At 54.3% G+C, this 18926-nt stretch overlaps 1 protein-coding gene across 2 annotated transcripts in view; it reads right to left on the bottom strand.

The window, feature by feature from the left end:
* The window catches only part of ANKS1A (ankyrin repeat and sterile alpha motif domain containing 1A), a gene marked incomplete at its 3' end in the record, with an annotated part of 178558 nt that overhangs the window by 61700 nt on the left and 97932 nt on the right, over positions 1–18926 (bottom strand). For both annotated transcript variants that reach the window (XM_081095008.1, XM_081095009.1), the window contains exon 11: positions 5420–6006. In XM_081095008.1, coding sequence (XP_080951134.1) covers positions 5420–6006 — 587 coding nt within the window. The remainder of the gene's footprint in view (positions 1–5419; positions 6007–18926) is intronic.

Below are 18926 nucleotides of genomic sequence, written 5' to 3'. Positions count from 1 at the left end.
CCCTTTCACAGGGGTCGCCTAAGACCATCAGAAAACAAATATATAATTACATGTTGTTTTTGTGATTCATCACTATGCTTTAATTATGTTCCATTTGTAACAATGAAATTGGGGGTCACTACAACATGAGGAACTGTATTAAAGGGTCGCGGCATTAGGAAGGTTGAGAACCACTGATTAACACCTTCTGTTCATCTGCAAATGAAGATTAATTCACAATACACATGCATGAGCCGTGTTCTCTGCTCTGGCGCTCGGCAGCCAGCTTCGCACAGGTGACAGAAATAGCGCCTGAAACATCTGTGTCACCCAGGGTCCCTGCAGAAGGGTGGCCCGTCCAAACCGGGCGACCAAAGGAGCTTAATAAAGGGTCACGCACGCCCTAACCGGTTTGGCTCAGTGGCTAGAGCGTCGGCCCGCGGACTGTAAGGTCCCAGGTTCGATTCCAGTCAAAGGCATGTACCTTGGCTACGGGCACATCTCCAGTAGGTGGTGTGCAGGAGGCAGCTGATCGATGCTTCTCTCTCATTGATGTTTCTAACTCTTTATCCCTCTCCCTTCCTCTCTGTAAAAAACCAATAAAACATATTTTTTTACAAAGGGTCACTTACACAGGTCTGGGTAGGGCACCGGGACGTAGCAAGGGAGGGAAGCCCCAGGCTGGTTACCAGAGCCCAGGGAGAGCAGTTGCTGGGAGAGGGTCCCATACAGGAGGGGGGCCGTCAGCGGGGGAGGGGACTCACCCAGGAAGGCAGGGAGGGGAGGTAGGGCTGACGGAAGTGCCTGCCCAGCATCCAACAACCGGGGACTGAACCACAACGAGGCAAACTCAGGAGGCAGCAGGCACAGAGCACTGCGCCCTTGGAAGAGACCCGACGCCGGATGCGGCCGGTGCCTGGATCCAACAGGCAGCCCTTGGGTGAGGAAAGCCAGTGACAAACCTGTGAACACAGAGACCCCCCATCTGGAAACCCATGCAACGTTCCAGAGGGTGACTGTGTGGGAGGTGGGGGTCCCCCCTCCTGTGCTCAAAGCTTCAGTCGTGTACAGCTTGCCCGCGTCACCTCTGTGATGCTGGGGGTTCGACAGCAGAGCCGTGACCTCACCGAGAACACAGTGCCTCCTGGAGCTCCGATTCAGAGCTCGTTGGATGCGGAGCGCTTTTTTAGAAAATATAGGTTTTTATTGATTTTTAGGGAGACGGGGAGAGGGACAGAGAGATAGAAACACCGATGAGAGAGGAACGTATCAACCTGGGCCTGTGGCCTGACTGGGAATCGAACCGTGACCTCTTGGTTCCTGGGTCGACGCTCCACCACTGAGCCACCCCAGCTGGGCATGATGAGCACGTTTAAAGCCAACTCTGTTAGTTACCACAGTACAACGTTCGGAAGCAGGGAGCATGCAGTCACGACAGCCTCTCTCTCAGAGGTGAACCCTGGCCGGCTAACTTCCCGAAGTCCTCTTGTCGGGCGCTTAACAAGGAGCAGCCTGTGGGGAGGAAGTGGCTCCCGGCCGTCAGCTGCGATTGCTCCAACTATGAAACCTCATCCCAAGCCACCACCGACCCAGCAGCCACTGCCGGCATCACCGCCGACCCTCTCACCCACAGCAGTGCCTGCTGCGGCTTCAGTTACCCGCGGTTAACCGCACCACGGATTAAATGAAAAGATTCCAGAAATAAACAGTTAGTACGTTTAAAATTGTGCACTGTTCTGAGTAGCATGATAAAAATTTCACGCCATCCCACTCCATCACGCCAAGGACGTGAATCACCCCTTCTTCCAGCGCCCCCTCGCTGTATACGCTCCCTGCCTGTTAGCCACTCAGCAGCCGGCTCGGTTATCAGACTGACACTCATGGCAGCATAGGGCTTGTGTTCAAGTCACCCTTATGTTACTGCTAGAGGCCCGGTGCACGAATTCGTGCATGGGGGGCACGGGGGGGGGGGGGGTGGTCCCTCGGGATGGCCTACATAGATTGGGCCCCGGCTTGCACCCCCAGCCTTGTAGCCCCAGCTCGTGCCCACAGCCTCGCAGCCTCGCCTTGGCCTGGCACCACCCCTTCACCTGCTCCACCATACTTCCTGTGGGGTGATTGATCAGGGCCAGGCCCCCTGCCCAGCTCCCTCAGTGCCTGGGAGCCAAGCAGTGGCCTTATCCCCCACCACCGCCACTGGTCACTGTCTGCGGGGTGATAGGTCATGGTAGGGCCCCCCACCCAGCTCCCTCAGCACCTAGGAGCCGGATGGCAGCCCCGCCCCACCCCCCGCCACTGCTGCCTGTCGCTGTCTGCAGGGCAACGACTGGTGGCATAATCAGGCCCCCCCTTGCACCCGCCTTGGCCTGGTGCCGCCCACTTACCTTCTCCACCATCCTGCCGAGGTCCTGCTCTCATCAGGGCCCATCAGGCCTAGCAGTGTCTCCACTGCCCAATGCCTGCCATGTTCCACGTTGCCCCCTGGTGGTCAGCGCATGTGATAGTGGTTGAACTCCCGGTCTCCCGGTCGGATGACCACCGAGGGGGCAATTTGCATATTAGGCTTTTATTATATAGGATGGCCCCAGAGAGCAACAGCAGTGGTGGTGCTAGCAATTCAGGTATGCCAAAGGGAGGCCGTAAAGCGCTTCCTATAAGTGAAAAGGTGAGGACAGTACAATCGCATATTTTGAGAGACAGAGAGAGAGAGACTACATATAGCTTTTATTACCATATATTGCTATAACTGTTCTATTTTATTAGTTATTGCTAATCTCTCACTGTGCCTGGTTATAAATAAGACTATCACAGGGAGGCGTGTATAGGAAAACACAGGGTCATTACCACCCTCGGTTTAGGCATCCACAGGGGGCCTTGGAGCGGAGCCCTCAGGGACAAGTGGGGGACCAACAAATGTAGAGCACTTGAAAAATAAACATCAGAGAGGGCTGCCAACGGCTCTCAATCTCCCTTCTCCGCTCAGGGAGTTGGGCAGGGAGGCTGCTCAATTCCCCTGAGAACAAGGGGGGCACCTGCCCTCCTTTCCAGCTGGGCGCCCCTGGGGGTCCAGGGGAGGGCGGGGGCGGGGGGGCAGAGTGGCGCAGGAGGTCCTGAGTTGAGGGGCGTGAACTTGATGGCTTCCCAGTCGCCCCCCAGCACTGGACCACCCTGTAAGCTCTGCCTTCTTAGGGCCTGCAGACACCAGCCTCACTCATTCTCCAAAGCTCCAGGCACAACAATCACCTACCAGGCAGGCACCACTTCTCACATACAAGCGCCTGTGCTAGGCACTTGCCTAATGGGTAAAAAACAACACTGACACACAGACTGACTGCCTCTGCTTCACAGCAACAACACTGCGGCTTCCGGAGGCCTCCCAGGCGTCAGGCGGCGGCGGAGCCGGGGCTCACAGCCAGGTCTGCTGGCTCCGGCCGGAGCCTCATGGACGACCTCGTGGAGGCTCCCTGCCCGGCAGCCTGGACCACCTTCCAGCAGCGGCCTGGGCAGCTCACAGCACAACTCACTCACCATGTGCCGGGACCACAGCCGCCTGGGCCCAGAGCCTTCCCCTGCCTCCGGGCCCAGCCCGTAGAGCAGCCCTCCCCACCTCGTGGGGATCCAATGATGACCAAGAATAAAAACCGGCCAGCACAGAGGCACCAGCAGCCTCGGGCGCTGCCAGGGGCAGTGGGAGCACCAGGCTGATGTGCCCTCTAGGCAGGTGCCCGAAGCCTGGGAAACGCTCCTGCCGTTTCTCTCTGATACAGATTCCAGAAAAACTACAACAGGACTCAGAAGCCACGCCGAGGGTGGACACAGGGGGCCTGTAGGCGTTCACTCTGCAAGCAAGGCTCCATCTTCAGGCTTCTTCCCGATAAGACCTCATCTGCCTCTAGTTTTTTCACATTTAAAATGTAACTGCTCCCCGGCCACTCACAGACTGGCAGGGACACCTGCACAGGCCCCGGCTCACTGTCCCCCCGGCAAGTCCACCTGCAAAGGAAGCCCCAGCATATGCACTTCCTCTCATTAAGACGCCAGGAGGTGACGGCTTTACTGGCCCAAACAGCCCGCGTCCACGAAGCGGGGCGCCTCGCGAGCACGCGCTTCTCCAGGGGAAACGGTGGAGCCCGTACGACGGCCGGGCACCTGCTGAGATACTGCCTTTGGATCCAATCAAGTCCTCTTCAGCCTCAAGCTCAAGGCCCACCCACGATATGGTCCCAGTCTCACTTTCTACTCATTTCTCGCTCTCCCTATGCAAACTCTGCACCCGACAGCAGCCCCGTGACCCCGGCGCTTCCTCGCCCACGCCTTTGTGCACGCTACTCTCTTCATCCCACTACCTTCAATCTGGTTTTAAGCAAACACTGGCCCTTTAACGCCCCATCAAATCCCACTTCTCTGTGACATTTCCGGAAGCCCGCCCCCCGATGCTGTTCTCTCTCCACCTGTCCCGCCATCTCGGAGCGCAGTGCACTCATCTTCCTCGTAGATGAGTTCTGCTGGCGGCTCCCTGCCCGGCAGCCTGGGCCAGAGGCCGCGTCCTCGGCTGGACTGGAGTGAGGCAAACTGCTCTGGAGACAAAGGTGGCGAACAGGTGCCCACACACACCGTGTGGCCTCCGTGGGGCCTGCCGCTGTCCCTCCCGGTTCCCGCCGGTGGCTTGCGCCCAGCACAGGCTCCCACACTAGCCCCCTCAACGGCCTTGCCTGGAGATAAGGTGCTGCAGGAGCTGCCTGCCCACGCTCACAGGAAAATGGGATTAGCTGTGATATACATGCTCTGCAGCTGCAACCAGAACAGAGCTGGCCAGGCATGCAGTCCACAGGCTGCTTCATGGACGTGCCAGCTGTCCTGCTCCCCCTCGCAAGAGCTAAATTCATCTCCCGCAAGTGTTCCTGGGAGACAGGCCCCGTCCCGTCCACCTCAAAGGCAGCTTTCTCCCAGCCAGACGCCTGCAGGGTAGCCCTGCAACATTCCCTGGTGTTTACCACCCTCTGAGAAACATTCTTCTGCCCAGCAAGGCATGCCACAGGCGCGGAGAAGTACTCGGTACATACTTCAGTTACTCTGCAACAATGTTTGTGGGAGTCCTGAATGCTCTCCCCACTAACCTGCTTCCTGACCCCCTCGCCCTCGCCTCACCAACCTGGGGATGTGGGTGGGCAGAAGATTCTGCTGGAAGAGGCAGGGGTCTCCCAGGGGACGCAGTGAGAACCACCACAGAGGCTCCCCTTTCAGCAGCTGCTCCCAAAGCCTAACCCTCCCTCTGCCCTCCTCGCTGACTCAGGGCTTGCCTCCCTCAGCGGTCAGAGCCACACTGGCCACAGCAAAGGAGCCAGGGACACCCTGGCCACAACCTGGGCCTGGGAGTCGCGCACAGGGGAGCGAGCGGGGTGGGCTGTGGCCAGCTCCCCGTGACGGCACGCATCCTTACCTCATCCCACTCCGAGGCGAAGGAGGGCGACTTCTCCAGCCTCTTCTTCCCGACGCTGCAGTTGGACAGGGACTCGCTGCGGCTCCCCATCGCCGCGTCCTCCGTGGGCGAGCAGGTCAGGAGGTCGGAGTCAGACTTGGACAAGCTGCGGCTGAGCTTGAGTTCAACTTTGGGTTTGCTGGTGGGAAGGACTCGGCTTCTGGCCCCGCTCTGGTCTCCCTCCTCGGCACCCCCGGGGTGTGGAGATGCTGTGTGAGTCAGAGTTTCGGGGTGCGGTAGGCTGTTGGCGGTGGGCAGGCCTGCTGGGTAGCCCCCTCTCTGACTCTGGTCCAGGCCGCCGGGCGGGGAGCCTCCAGGAGCGCGTACGCCCGCCTCCTCCAGCTGCATGCTGGCCTCGTGGCAGGTGCCCTGCGCAGGGGACCCTTCTGGAAGGCTCTGGCCGGGGGCAGAGAGCAGCTGGAAAGCGTCCTGCCCCACCTCGTACACCGGGGAGGAGCCGTGGAGGAGCCCGGAGAACTGCTCAGGGACCTGCCCGTCCTGCCCCTCCGCCGAGTCCTGGCTCTGGCCGCTGCTGCTCCGCCTGTGGTCTTGAAACGGAGAGAGAAATAAAAAATTAAACGGGGCAAAAATCAACAAAGTTCCAAAGCAGCAAGCAGACGGCAGAGCAGAAGAATTCAAAAACAGAGGGGGGAGGGAGGGAGAGAGAGAGAGAGGGAGAGAGAGGTGCTGAATGGGCTGGGAGAGAAGAGCGAGGAAGGCAGAAAACAGTTTCGCATTGTTCTTATGCTCAATTTGTACCCAAAGTCAGAGCATTTATGAAATTCCAAACACTGGCCTGGTTAATGCCACCTGGCAGCCTTCCCTGTTGTGAGGCTTCTGCCAGCATTAACGACCAGACCTTGCTATATAAGGCGAGAAGTGCTAACTACATCCTGCCTGGGGAGAGGACCGAGGAGAGAGTGAGCGCACACAGAGAGCACAGTGAGAGGGAGGGAGAGCGTGCCAGCGAGCAAGTGTGAGCGAGGGCCGGCTCCGGAACATCTGATAGGCGCCCATGAAGGCCAAGGGTTATTCAGAGCCACTGCCCGCCGCCCGCCCGCCCTCTGGCGAGCAGCAGGGAGGGAAGGGAAGGTCAGGATCCCAACCTGCAACTTCTGGAATTCCTTAACTGAAAGTGCAAAACAAGCGGCGAGAAATGACGCTTCCTTCCTCGGAGGGGCTCAGTCCACGCCTCATCCTTCCTTCTGCGGCAGCACTTTCCTCTCTTCCTGAGAATGTGCACATCTCACCGCCCCGGAGCCTCCCAGCTGCTCCGACTGGTTTAGTTTAACCCCAGTTGGTCCACTGACAACAAAACGGTCTAGCCAGTGCCAGGAGGCTCCTGGGCCTCCAGACCCACACCCAGCGCCTGACAACCCGCCCCCCACCAACGCCTCTGCCCTGGAGGAGCATACAAACTGACCAAGTCAGCGTCCAACACGGGCTCACACGGGGCGCCAAGGGCTCGACCGCACGAGCGGGCCCACGAGGAGGTCTGACCCACGCCGGCAGGAGGAAGACAGACCTGCCTCCAGTCCCAGCGCACATTCCAGAGCCAGGATTCAGCTTTATTTACTCTGCAGTGGAAGCTATGCACACACACCAAACGACTCCCCAGTCTGCCCAAGGCTCCCAAGAACTGTCCCTGAGATCCGCGTCTTAGAACTGAGAGGGTGGCGTTTGGCTGTTTTTACAGATGAGACGTGGGAGGCCCCCAGGACGCTGGTGGTGGGTCCGAGGGGGAAGCTCTAACCCAGGCGCCTGACACCTGGCTCTCCTGGCCCGGCTGCCTGAGAGCTGTGCTGCCCTGGCAGTGAGCTCTACTTGGCTGGGCTGCAGTATCCAAAATAAGTAGGTTGGACTGCACGGTCCTTCAAAATCCCTTTTATGTTAGGGTAAGTGATGAGAACCCAAGTCTTCCCCATCTGCGATGGCAAACTTCTCCCCCCTCCGTGGGCACTACAGGGCCCTGCCTGGGCCTGTGTCGCACCCATGCCCCCCATCAGCTTACCTGCAGCCTGAGAACCCTTCTTGAGGCTCAGTGCCCCAGGGAGGGGTGCACTAAGGCAGGCCCCCTGCAGGGCACGGTGCTGGGTGCTGTGCCCCGGCGCTGCTCCCTCCAGACAGCCTGAAGGCAGGGCCAACAACCAGCTCAGTGAACCTGTCACCCGTCACCCTGAGGTCTGCCCAGGACCAGGGCCGGCTCCACTCCCCCACCCTCTGGAGAAGAGCAGCCTGCGGAGCTGCGGGGCGGCGCGGTTAACAGCACTCTGCCCACAAGTATGAACTTCGGCGTCTCCTTCCTCTGCACTCGACTGCTCCCGGACTCTCACCCTGCCTCACAGGCCCTGCTCCCCAGAGGTCAGGGGCAGGCACGGAACAAGCACAGAACAGGCCAGTCAGTCCCCAGGGAGAAGAAACGCTGGGAACACAGCGCTCCACACAGCCAGGCTCAGCCCGGACACCATGCCTCCAGGGCCGGGAGCACACAGGAACCCTGGCGCCTGAACAAAGCCGCCCTGTGCTGCCGGGTGGGGCCCGAGAGGACGGCACTTGACGTCCAGTGACGATGGGGGACTGCAAAGCCTGCCACCTCGAGGACTGACCCTAATGGCCAGCCCCCCGCAGGTCCTGCCCAAGGTGCCTGTCCCTCTGACTGCGGACACAGGGAGGACTGTAACAGGAGCACAGGCTGCCATTTCTTTGCATCAGCTTCTAGCTTCTTATTTAATAGTTTGAGGGGAGGATCGGAGGGGGGGTAAGTCCAACAACAAAAGAAAAACACCACAGCCCAGAATCAGGAGCCTGCGTGGCCGCGCTGCGTGGGTGGACATGCGCTGCCTGCTGCCGGGGACCCACAATGAGGCCCTGTCTAGCAGCTGCCATTCAAGCGAGCCTTCAATGAAGAAAGAGAGACCGATGCCAACAACTCAATACCAGACTCATGCCGGGGGAAGGAAGTGGGCAGAACAGAGAAACGGAAACTTATGGAAGAAGGAAACATGGGAAGAGGAAGAATTTCTGAGGGTCATAGTCCCATCAGAGAAACCACAATCCACCAATACTTATGGAGCATAAGAAAACACCAGAGAGGACAGGACCCTCAGGCCTGACGGGCACTCACCGTGCTCCCGCCTTTGGAATGACAAGGCTCCCGCCCTCCTCCCACCTGCCCGGACACTCCTCGCAGCCTGGCTTCTGGGGGAGAACAGAAGGGAGCAGGGCGTGCGGAGGCCCGTTTCCTCGCGCTCGCCCTCGTACACCAAGGCCAGCTGCTCCACGGAATAGGACACTCCAGCCTGCTAATCCCCAGCCCCTTCAACTTGCCATCATAATTCACTTTCCTGCACGCCATGAGCTGCTGAAGCAAGGGGTCCGCCAGGCTGCATGTAATTCCTGTGATGATCCGTGGGGACCTCAAGGGCTTTGGAATAATAACATTTTAACATTTACACATTCTTAGTCACCCCTGCCCATTTAAATTAGGATGAAAAATGGGACTCATGGGAGGACTCTCTAAGTCAAATCAATCCCCAGACCCAGAGGAGGAAGCTGGGGTACTCCCCTTTCCCAGACTGCTCCGCTCTGTCCCATTAGGTCATCCCACTTTCCCCAGAGGGGAGCTGCTGACTAGGTCATGCAGACATCGGCTGGACATCGCATCTGAGCAGACAAGTAGACTGAGGCTACTCTGGTCCGTGGCGACCAGAGAAACAGAAGGGGAGGCCCCAGCTGCACCAGCCCTGCGGCTTTTCCTCTCTGGGTCTTTTTCAAAAATGAGCGGCTGGGCTGCCTTCTAGGGCTTGAGAAGCATGGCTTGAACCTGTGCTTAGACGACCCATGTCCCTCCCAGCTCCTGCTGTTAAGAATGTGAGTAGCAGAGCAGGGATCTGGGTGAAATGACTTAACCTTATGGCTAAAGAGGCTTTGGATCCAGCCAACCAGGGCTTAAGGCCCAGCTCTAACACCTAACTTCTTCCTCATCTACTTAACTGGGGTAAAAATAGCCCCTCCCAGGAGGTCTGTCTGGATATTTGATGACCTGAGCGGTGTAAACGAACTCAGCACGTGGCTAGCCCATAAGCAGCATTCAGAAAGCGGAAGCTGCCTTCCTATCATCCTCTTCCACCTACAGCCATCCCCACTGCTCTCCATGCGGACACTGCACGCAGAGGCTGCGTGCCTTTCTCCCGACTCTGCCAAGAGCCAGGTATCTCCTGAGTGGCCCTGTAAACAGGCGGAATAAAACTCAGGGGCCAGGGCAGGCCCAGGAGCCTTGCAAGTTCGGTTCAAGGTGACATGTCACAGTGGCCAGGGGCCACGCCCCCCCTCAGCAGCACCCTCAGATGCAGCACTGCTCTGCGGCCCATCGACTTGTCCCCGCCATGTCCTTCAGCACCTCCTGAGCCTATACACTGCCTGCTGTTGGACCTCTGGCTCCTCAAACTGCCCTGGTTACCGTATTTTTCCGTGTATAAGACGCTATTTTTTTTCTAAAATTGTTAAACTTAAAATCGAGGGACAGCGGAGGAGGGAGCCATGGGTGCCTAGCTGCCCATACCTTGTCAAACAGGCTTCCTCCAATCACAAACCTTATTGTTATTGACGTCAGCTGATGCCATAACTGGAGGCGGAGGTGGAGAGTGCGCAGATGCAACAGGCACCTGAGCCCATAAAGATGTCAAAAAATAAAAAGATAAATACCGGTAATCGATTGTCTTACTCTGCAAAATTCAAACTGAATGTAATCGGCTCTGCAAAAGAGCATGGACACAGAGCTGCAGAGACAGTGTGGACCCCCTCCCACCGAGTGTGTGACCAGACAGCGGAGAAAACAGGAAGAGCTACTCCTTAAGATGCCAAAGAAGAAGGCCGTAAGAGGAAAACCAGCAAAATGTTTAAAACATTGACTTCCTAATTTTGGGTTGGAAAGGTGGGGGGCGTCTTATACATGGGGGCGTCTTATACACGGAAAAATACGGTACCCGCCAGCTCCGGGATGTGCCTGATTTAACAGCACACTCGCCAGCCACTCCGCTCCCTTGATCTTCTGCCAGTTCCGACGTGGGCATGCACAGCCATGTGCTTCCTCCTCTCCGGTTGCTGGAATGTTGAGCCGAATACTCAAGAACCAACTGACTGCGTCCTCTACCCATTCCTCTAGCTCAGCTGCTTCCAATCGCTTCCATGTACTAGGAGCTAGTGATTCTGTGCTAAGTAATGCTTAATCACCACGGCATCCATGAGGTAAGAATTTGTATTCCTATTTTACACGTAGAAAATGAGGCTTAAAGAGGTTAAATGACTTCCTCAAAGTCATCAGCCAATGAGCGGTAGAACAAGAATCCAAACCAGCCATCCTTTTCTCATCTCCTGAGAACTGTGGTATCTCCACAAGATCGATTCCTCACCTCTTCCACTCTTTTCAAACTGTCACCTTTCCCACAGCACCTATACATATGCCTGGAAGACAGTCACGAACTTCCTGAGGAGACGTAGATCAAACTTCCTTAACCACTCTACGTCCAAACACGGGGATGATTTCATCGCCTCCCACCTGCCTCAGGGGAGCATTTCCCTGTCTGGGATTTACTAATGGCCTCCTGATCGCCTAACCCTTCTTCTAAACTTCACCTGTCCAGCCTTTTCTGCATCATCTGGCACTGTTAACTGCTTGCCCCCTTCTTCCTTGGTTATAGGAATTTTTAGATTGGTTCACAGCCCCCTAGAATGAAGACTACATTTCCCATCTTCACTGTAGCCAAGTGTAGCCACATGACCAAGTTCTGGCCAATCTACATATATAAAACCCTAATATGCAAATAGACTGAATGGTGGAACAACTAAACAACCAGTCGCTATGACGTGCACTGACCACCAGGAGCCGTGTGCAGAACATGGTGGGTGTCGGCAGCAGGCTGCAGAGCGTGGACATGGTGGGCATCAGCCGTGGCGGGATGGTGAAGCAGGTGAGCAGGGGCACCGGACCAAGGCAGGGTGCTGGATGCTGTCATCAGGGCGAGCCTCTCGTGGTTACTGAAAATTCTTTGCTTCCGTGTACCACGGTCTTGCCGGGTACTTGTACCTGGTGCCGCCCCGATCGCCCCTCAGGGCTTCTCCACCTCCCCCTGCTCCTGAGAGGCAACTGGGGCCAGCAGCCACCTCTCGCAAGCGCTGCCGGCAATGGTGCCACCGCTCACACCCACTGCCAGCGATGACCCCACTCGTACCCACAGCTGGCTCTGGAGCCGCCGCTCACACCCACTACAGGCACCCTGATCGCTCAATGCTGTCTGCAGGTGCAAGTGGTGGCTGCTGGTCCCAATCTCCCCTGAGGGCTTCTCCACTTCCCCCTGCTCTTGAGGGGTGATCAGGGCAGCACCCGCTGATGACACCAGCCCCTCACCCCCGCTGCTGGTGTCAGTCCCAATCGCTCTGCACCATCAGCGGGTACGAGCAGGTTCGGTGCTGCCAGCACGTGGGAGCTGTGGCATCAGGAGCAGGGTTGCCGGGAGACAGGGACTGAAGGCCAAGGTGGGAGGGGCTAGGCAAGGGCCCGGAGGATGGGCCGAGACCCGCCCCTGTGCCCACCGGAGCTCTCGGCCCACAGTTCCTTTCAAGGTGCACAAATTCATGCACTGGGCCCCTAGGAGGTTATAAATGAAAGTGGTCTGTGTAACTTTTGAGAACGGTCTTCAGCAACGTGCCTTCCACTCCCCCTTCTTCCTTCCTGTGCTGACAGCTTGAGTAGTCATCCTGAACCAGGAAAAGGCAGAAGGAAGCTGGATCCTTGACCTTCATGAACTAGCCCGGACTCCTTCCCTCTGGACTTTGACCTTGTTTAAGCCCGTTAATTGGTTTCCATCACATCCAGCCTTGGCTTCAAAGACACTGCCTGATCCTGGTTACTCTTGTTTCTTCCCCTTGTGCCTCTTTCTAGATCTGTTCTTGACTTCTTCAATCTCTCTAGTCTTCTCCTCTACAACTGAGTATCCTTTATGTTAACTATCACCTCAACTGATGACTCATGAACATATCTGTTTTTCTAATTTTTTTTTAAAATATATTTTATTGATTTTTTACAGAGAGGAAGGGAGAGAGATAGAGAGTTAGGAACATTGATGAGAGAGAAACATCGATCAGCCGCCTCCTGCACACCTCCCACCGGAGATGTGCCCGCAACCCAGGCACATGCCCTTGACCGGAATCGAACCCGGGAACCTTCAGTCCGCAGGCCGACGCTCTATCCACTGAGCCAAACCAGTTTTGGCTGTTTTTCTAATCTTTACATTTCTCTTGAACATTGTACCCATATTTCTGTTTATGGAGTATCTTTACCAGGATGTTCTCCTGGAACCTTAAACACCTAAAACTTATATTCAAAATTGAACTTAACATCTTTCCTCAAACATGTCCTTCCTCCCATCCCCTATTTCTATTGGTTGCACAGTGCCATCCCCATGAACCAGGCTCAAAACCTCAGCAGCATCCTCAAGACCCTCTCCTCCTCATTCTTCCACATTTCACTGTAAGATCCTCCACTATATCTCTGTTACCCATGCCCCCCGTCTATCACTTCCTACTGTCCCCTAATTTGGACTCTAGTTTCCTGTAAGAGATTCCTTGAAGACTCCTGACTTCAGGTTATTCCTGCCTCCAGTCTCTCCCTCCTGCAATCTAAGACCCACAATTATTCAAACTTAAAGAATGGCTTCTTCCCTGTCACCTCATGCAAACGTTTCCACAACACGGCACTGTCTCTGGAATAAAGGCTGACATCAGAGATCCAATACTCCATGGCCAGTTCTTCGTTCCAGCCAAACTGATTTTTAGCGTTTCCAAACATGTGCTCTATCATCTGCCACCATCGTACTGCTGTTTATGCCACTCCCTCTGCCTGGAATGCACTCTCCTTCCTCCTGACTTCTGCCTATCAAGTAGAACTCTCGATTTTGGGGTTCAGCTCAAACACTACCTCTTTTATAAAGCCATTCCTGATCTCTTACACTGACACAATCTATCCCTCTTTTGAACTCTAAAATTACTTTTAGACCACTTTAACATACTCTGCTTTTTATGATTATTTTATGTATATCTCATGTATCCATATGTAAATAAATGGCTGTCATGCCCTGCCGGCATGGCTCAGTGGTTGAGCATCAACCTATGAACCAGCTGGTCATGGTTCAATTCCTGGTTAGGGCACATGCCCGGGTTGGGGGGTCGATTCCCAGTGTGGGGTATGCAGGAGGCAGCCAATCAATGATTCTCTCTCATCATTGATGTTTCTAGCTCTCTCTCTCCTTCCCTTCTTCTCTGAAATCAATAAAACTATATTTAAGAATTTAATAAATGGCTGTCGATACATTTGGTGGAGGAAAATATACATGTGTAGTTCACAGGGTTGGGCTTGTTTGAAAATGGAAAGGTGGACAATCCCAACTCAGAAGTATAAACGGAAAGAGCAAGACTGTTTTCCAGGGGGCCTCTGGCAGGAGCTGCTTAATGCAAGACGGTGAGAGAAGGGAAGCTGCTGGAAATAAGGCGTCCCTATGAAACTGTCATTTACACTTTTTGCCTTTTGGCAAAGCACCCAAACTTACGCCCTGGAATCTACCAGGAAAAGCTAGCCTGGACTCCGAGGTAAAAATGGTGGACTGCACACAGCATCTATTTAACCTTCCTCCTGAAGTCAGGGGGAAGCACACTGAGAATCCCAAGCTGGCCCAGGGGAAAGCCAGGCCTTACACCAGCGACGGCGAGCCTTTTGAGCTCGGCGTGTCAGCATTTTGAAAAACCCTAAATGAACTCTGGTGCCCTGTCACATATAGAAATGTTTTGATATTTGCAACCATAGTAAAACAAAGACTTACATTTTTGATATTTATTTTATATATTTAAATGCCATTTAACAAAGAAAAACCAACCAAAAAAATGAGTTCGCGTGTCACCTCTGACACGCGTGTCATAGGTTCGCCATCACTGCCTTCCACCGTAGTCCTGGGAGCAGAGGAAGAAGCTAAAGTAAGTCTTCTTCCCCTTCCCTCCATGAGGATGAAGGTCGTTATCCTCGCACACAAACCTCACACGGACCTAAATGCACAGCTCTCAGGAGCACCGACTGAATTAATTGCCCCTAAGGCGCCTCAGCCACGTAGCTGCATGCCAACGAGCCCACGTGTGTGGCCGTCTTCGGGTGATCACCGTCATGGTGCTGAGCTAAGGGGACCTAGTGCTGCCGAAAAGCACACAGAGCGACTTGCAGAGCTCCCGGCCACTTCGCCTCTTGCTATCAAACCTGTCCACTGTCTCCCTGAGCAGCAGTGTGGCCAGCCTGCCCAGCTGGCAAAGAGTTAAACACTGAAGAGAAATCAACGACGAGGCTACAGGAAACAGGAAGCACTGCTCTCAGTTACACCGGCCCTGGCCCTGAACAATGGTTTCAGAAGACCTCCCCCACATCCGAAGCCTTTTAAGCAGCAGAGGAATACCCCGCTGGATGGAACCGTCACAAAACCACCCGGCCCCATGCCTGTCTGCGGGTGAGTTTTCTGCCTCTTGGATCCCGACGGAGCTTTCTACTTCTGTCGGTTTTGCCACATCTACAGGCACAGATGGCGTGTCTGGTGGAGCAGTTCTCACTGTGAAGGGCTGTCCTGCACAGTGTAAGATGCTTAGCAATCCTGGTCACCAGCAACGAAATGCCAGGGGAACCCCACCTCAGCCAGTCGCTGTGGTGCCCAGTCACGCTCCCTGAGCATCCACCCCAGGGGATGGTAGCAACAGTAACTAACCACGTAAAATTTATTTCTATCAATTCCCTTATTTTTATTATTTGTGTTTTGGAAAAGTACTTTAAAGATTTACTGTATAGTTTTTAACTATTTATATGTAGGCTTCTGCACACGCTTACATTAAGGTAATACATTTACACAGTATTACTTTTTAAAATGTCTGAATTGTGCAGAAACCAGTTTGGCTCAGTGGATGGAGCGTCGCCCTGCAGACTGAAGGGTCCCAGGTTCAATTCCGGTCAAGGGCATGTACCTGGGTTGCAGGCACATCCCTAGTGGGAGGTGTGCAGGAGGCGGCTGATCGATGTTTCTCTCTCATCGATGTTTCTAACTCTCTATCTCTCTCCCTTCCTCTCTGTAAAAAATCAATAAAATATATTTAAAATAAATAAATAAATAAAATGTCTGAATTGTGCTTATATATACACTAGAGGCCTGGTGCACAAAAATTTGTGCACTTGGGGGGAGAGGGGGCCCTCAGCCCGGCCTGTGCCCTCTTACAGTCTGGGACCCCTCGGGAGATAATGACCTGCTGGCTTAGGCCTGCTCCCGGGTGGCAGAGGGCAGGCCCAATCACTAGGTGCAGCCCCTGGTTGGGCTCAGAGCAGGGCCGATTGGGGAGTTGGGGCGCTGCCCTCTGTCATGCACAGAACAGGGTGATCGGGAGGTTGTGATGCCACCCTCAGTCAAGCTCGGGATAGGGCGGATTGGGGGGTTGGGGCACCGCCCCCTGTCACACTCAAGGCAGGGTCGATGGGGAGGTTGCGGCGCCACCCCCTGTCATGCACAGAGCAGGGCCCATCAGGGGATTGGGGCACTGCCCCTTGTCACTCACAGAGCAGGGCCCATCAGGGGGGTTGGGGCTCTGTACCCTGTCACGCACAGAGCAGGGCCCATCAGGGGGTTGGGGCGCCACCACTTTCACACTCAGGGCAGGGCCGATGAGGAGGTTATGGCTCTACCCTGTCACACACAAAGCAGGGCCCGTGGGCGGGGGGTTGGGGGGTTGGGGCGCCACACCCTATCACACACAGAGCAGGGCTGATCAGGGTGTTGGGGCGCCTTCCCCTGTCACGAACAGAGCAGGGTGGATAGGGAGGTTGTGGCCCCACCCCCCGTCACACACAGAGCCACAGGGTGATCAGGGGGTTTGGGCGCTGCCCCCTGTCACGCTGATCCCGGTGCCGGGAGGCCTCGCGGCTCCGCTCATCCCGGTGCTGGGAGGCATATTACCCTTTTATTATATAGGATAGAGGCCTGGTGCACGGGTGGGTGCCGGCTGGTTTGCCCTGAAGGGTGTCCTGGATCAGGGTGGGGGTCCCCACTGGGGTGCCTGGCCAGCCTGGATGAGGGGATGATGGCTGTTTGTAGCTGGTCACACATCCTTCAGGCTGGGGGTCCCCACTGGGGTGCCTGGCCAGTCTGGGTGAGGGGCTGAGGGCTGTTTTCAGGCTGGAGGTGACTGAAGCTCCCAACCGCTCCTTCTTTTCTTTTTCTTTTTTTTTATTCTGGGCCAGCTTTAGCTCTGAGGCTTGGCTCCAGCTCTTAGGCCTCCGCTGCTGAAAGTAGGTTTCTGGCCTTTGCTTACAATGTTGCGATCCTGCTGGCTGAAGCCGGGAGGACTAAAGCTGGGGTTTTGTTTATCTTCTATATTTGTTACATAGTTGCTTAGAGTTGCAGCTCAGAGGCCTGCAGCAGCAGGCGGGGAACGCTGGAGTCCTCCGTCACTGAAGTAAGCAAGCCTCATGTTAGTTTCAAGCTGCCTGGCTGCTGGCTGCCATCTTGGCTGGCAGTTAATTTGCATATCTCGCTGATTAGCCAATGGGAAGGGTAGCGGTCGTACGCCAATTACCATGTTTCTCTTTTATTAGATAGGATATTCTTTATATTATTCTAATGTGTTTTTTATTTCTCTTTTCTTGATCAGAATTGTCAGATATCTTTTAAACTAGAAACAAGTTTTCATTGTAATGATCAAGCCTATTGCTTTGTTTTTTCACTTTATTAATTCTGCTTTTATTTTTTCTTTATTTAACTCGAGTGCAATGTGCATACCATGAAGTATGTGAAGTGAATGATCTGCTTTACCGTTATTAATTACTCTCTGCTACTTTCTCTTGGTGAAGTTTTAGTCTTTCTCGTTTCTTAACTAATAAATTTAAGGGTATACACTTTCCTCTGAGTATCGCTTTGGCAAAATATTATCAATATTTATATGAAGTGTTTCCACCACCAATAATTTCTACGCAGTAAAATCGAGAAAGAAAATTGGCAACTCGCAGACCAAATATATAACACCAATCGACAAGATGCTCAATTTCACTAATTATGCAAATACCCATTTCAAAACACACTCCTTGCTTATCACGGTGAAAACCATTAGAGGAATAATGTGCTGGCGAAGGTGGGGCAGCGAGGGAGCTAACTCACCACTGAGGGAGTTAATTCAGCCCCACCAACAGGCCTGACGTGCACCTACCCTGGCTGACTGTCTCCTTTCTATCAGTCTCTTACCCGCATGTAAGAATGTGTGTGTGGGGTGTCCACAGCAGCATCATTTATCACAGAGAAATACTGGAGGCAACTGAACCATCCATCATGGCGAATGGGAAAATGAGTCATGGGGTATTTCACCATTAAAAAAGAAAAAGGTAGATTTCTAAGAACTAAGACAAAATTGTACCCATAATCTATAAACAAGGTAAAAACAAAACAAAACCAAAAAACCAAGTTTGCAAAATAGTTTGTAAAATATGATCCCCATTTTAGGTCGGAAACACATAAAACAAACTCACACAGATGCTTTTGTATAAAAATAGCCATTGGCCCGGAGTACACACCACACCTTCCCACTGTGGTCGCCTCTGGCAACTGTGAGCAGCAGGGAGGCGAGGAGAATCTGAACATTTTATTTGTATTCACTTCTGTATTTTTTCAAATTTTTTTCCAGTGTGCTAATACAAATGTAATGATTTTAAAAAATCTCACATCCCACCCCTCACACTGTAGTTTCTTAGAAGTCTGAAAGGTCTGGTAGTCTCATTAACATGACCTTTTGAAACGGGTATTTTAATTCATAAAAGCTGCCTACGATCCTGACGTGAGTGGGAAATGATTTGCCTCACTTTTACCATCCCCAGTGGGCATTCCCTCCAGGCTCCTGAGTAACTGGTCGAGTCCGTTTTCATATTCAGTGTTGGATCCCAGCAGCTACCCTGGAGGAGGCACGCCCCTCGCTGTGGCTCAGTCAACCCTGCGCCCGGGCCACCCACTCCCAGCGGTAGCCGCGCTGCAGGGCTGGACGAGGCCCGAGCACAGGAGGACGACGTGTGAGGCTGAAGCTCTCCTTGGCGGCGAGTTCCCTTCCTAATCCGAGGTCTCTCATCCCTACCAAGGGCACCTGGCAGCCAAGCAGACGGGCCCCCTCTTTAAAGTTCACCGACTTTCCCTTTCTCTTCCTTCCAAAGGCTGAGCCCACTACCTTGTCAGAGTTCTAGACCAAGCCTTTGGAAGCGAGAAAGAACTGTCCTGGCCGATGTTGCCCAGTAGTTAGACTAAAGGGTCTCAGTTTGATTTCTGATCAAGGGCACAAACCTGGGTTGTGGCCCTGCCCCCAGTAGGGGTGCATGCAGGAGGCAACCAATCAATGTGTTTCACTCTCCTCTCTCTGAAAA

This window comes from Myotis nattereri, assembly GCF_964212035.1.
Source record: "Myotis nattereri genome assembly, chromosome: 6".
Taxonomy (NCBI): domain Eukaryota; kingdom Metazoa; phylum Chordata; class Mammalia; order Chiroptera; family Vespertilionidae; genus Myotis; species Myotis nattereri.
This window is presented reverse-complemented; position numbering and strand designations above follow the sequence as displayed.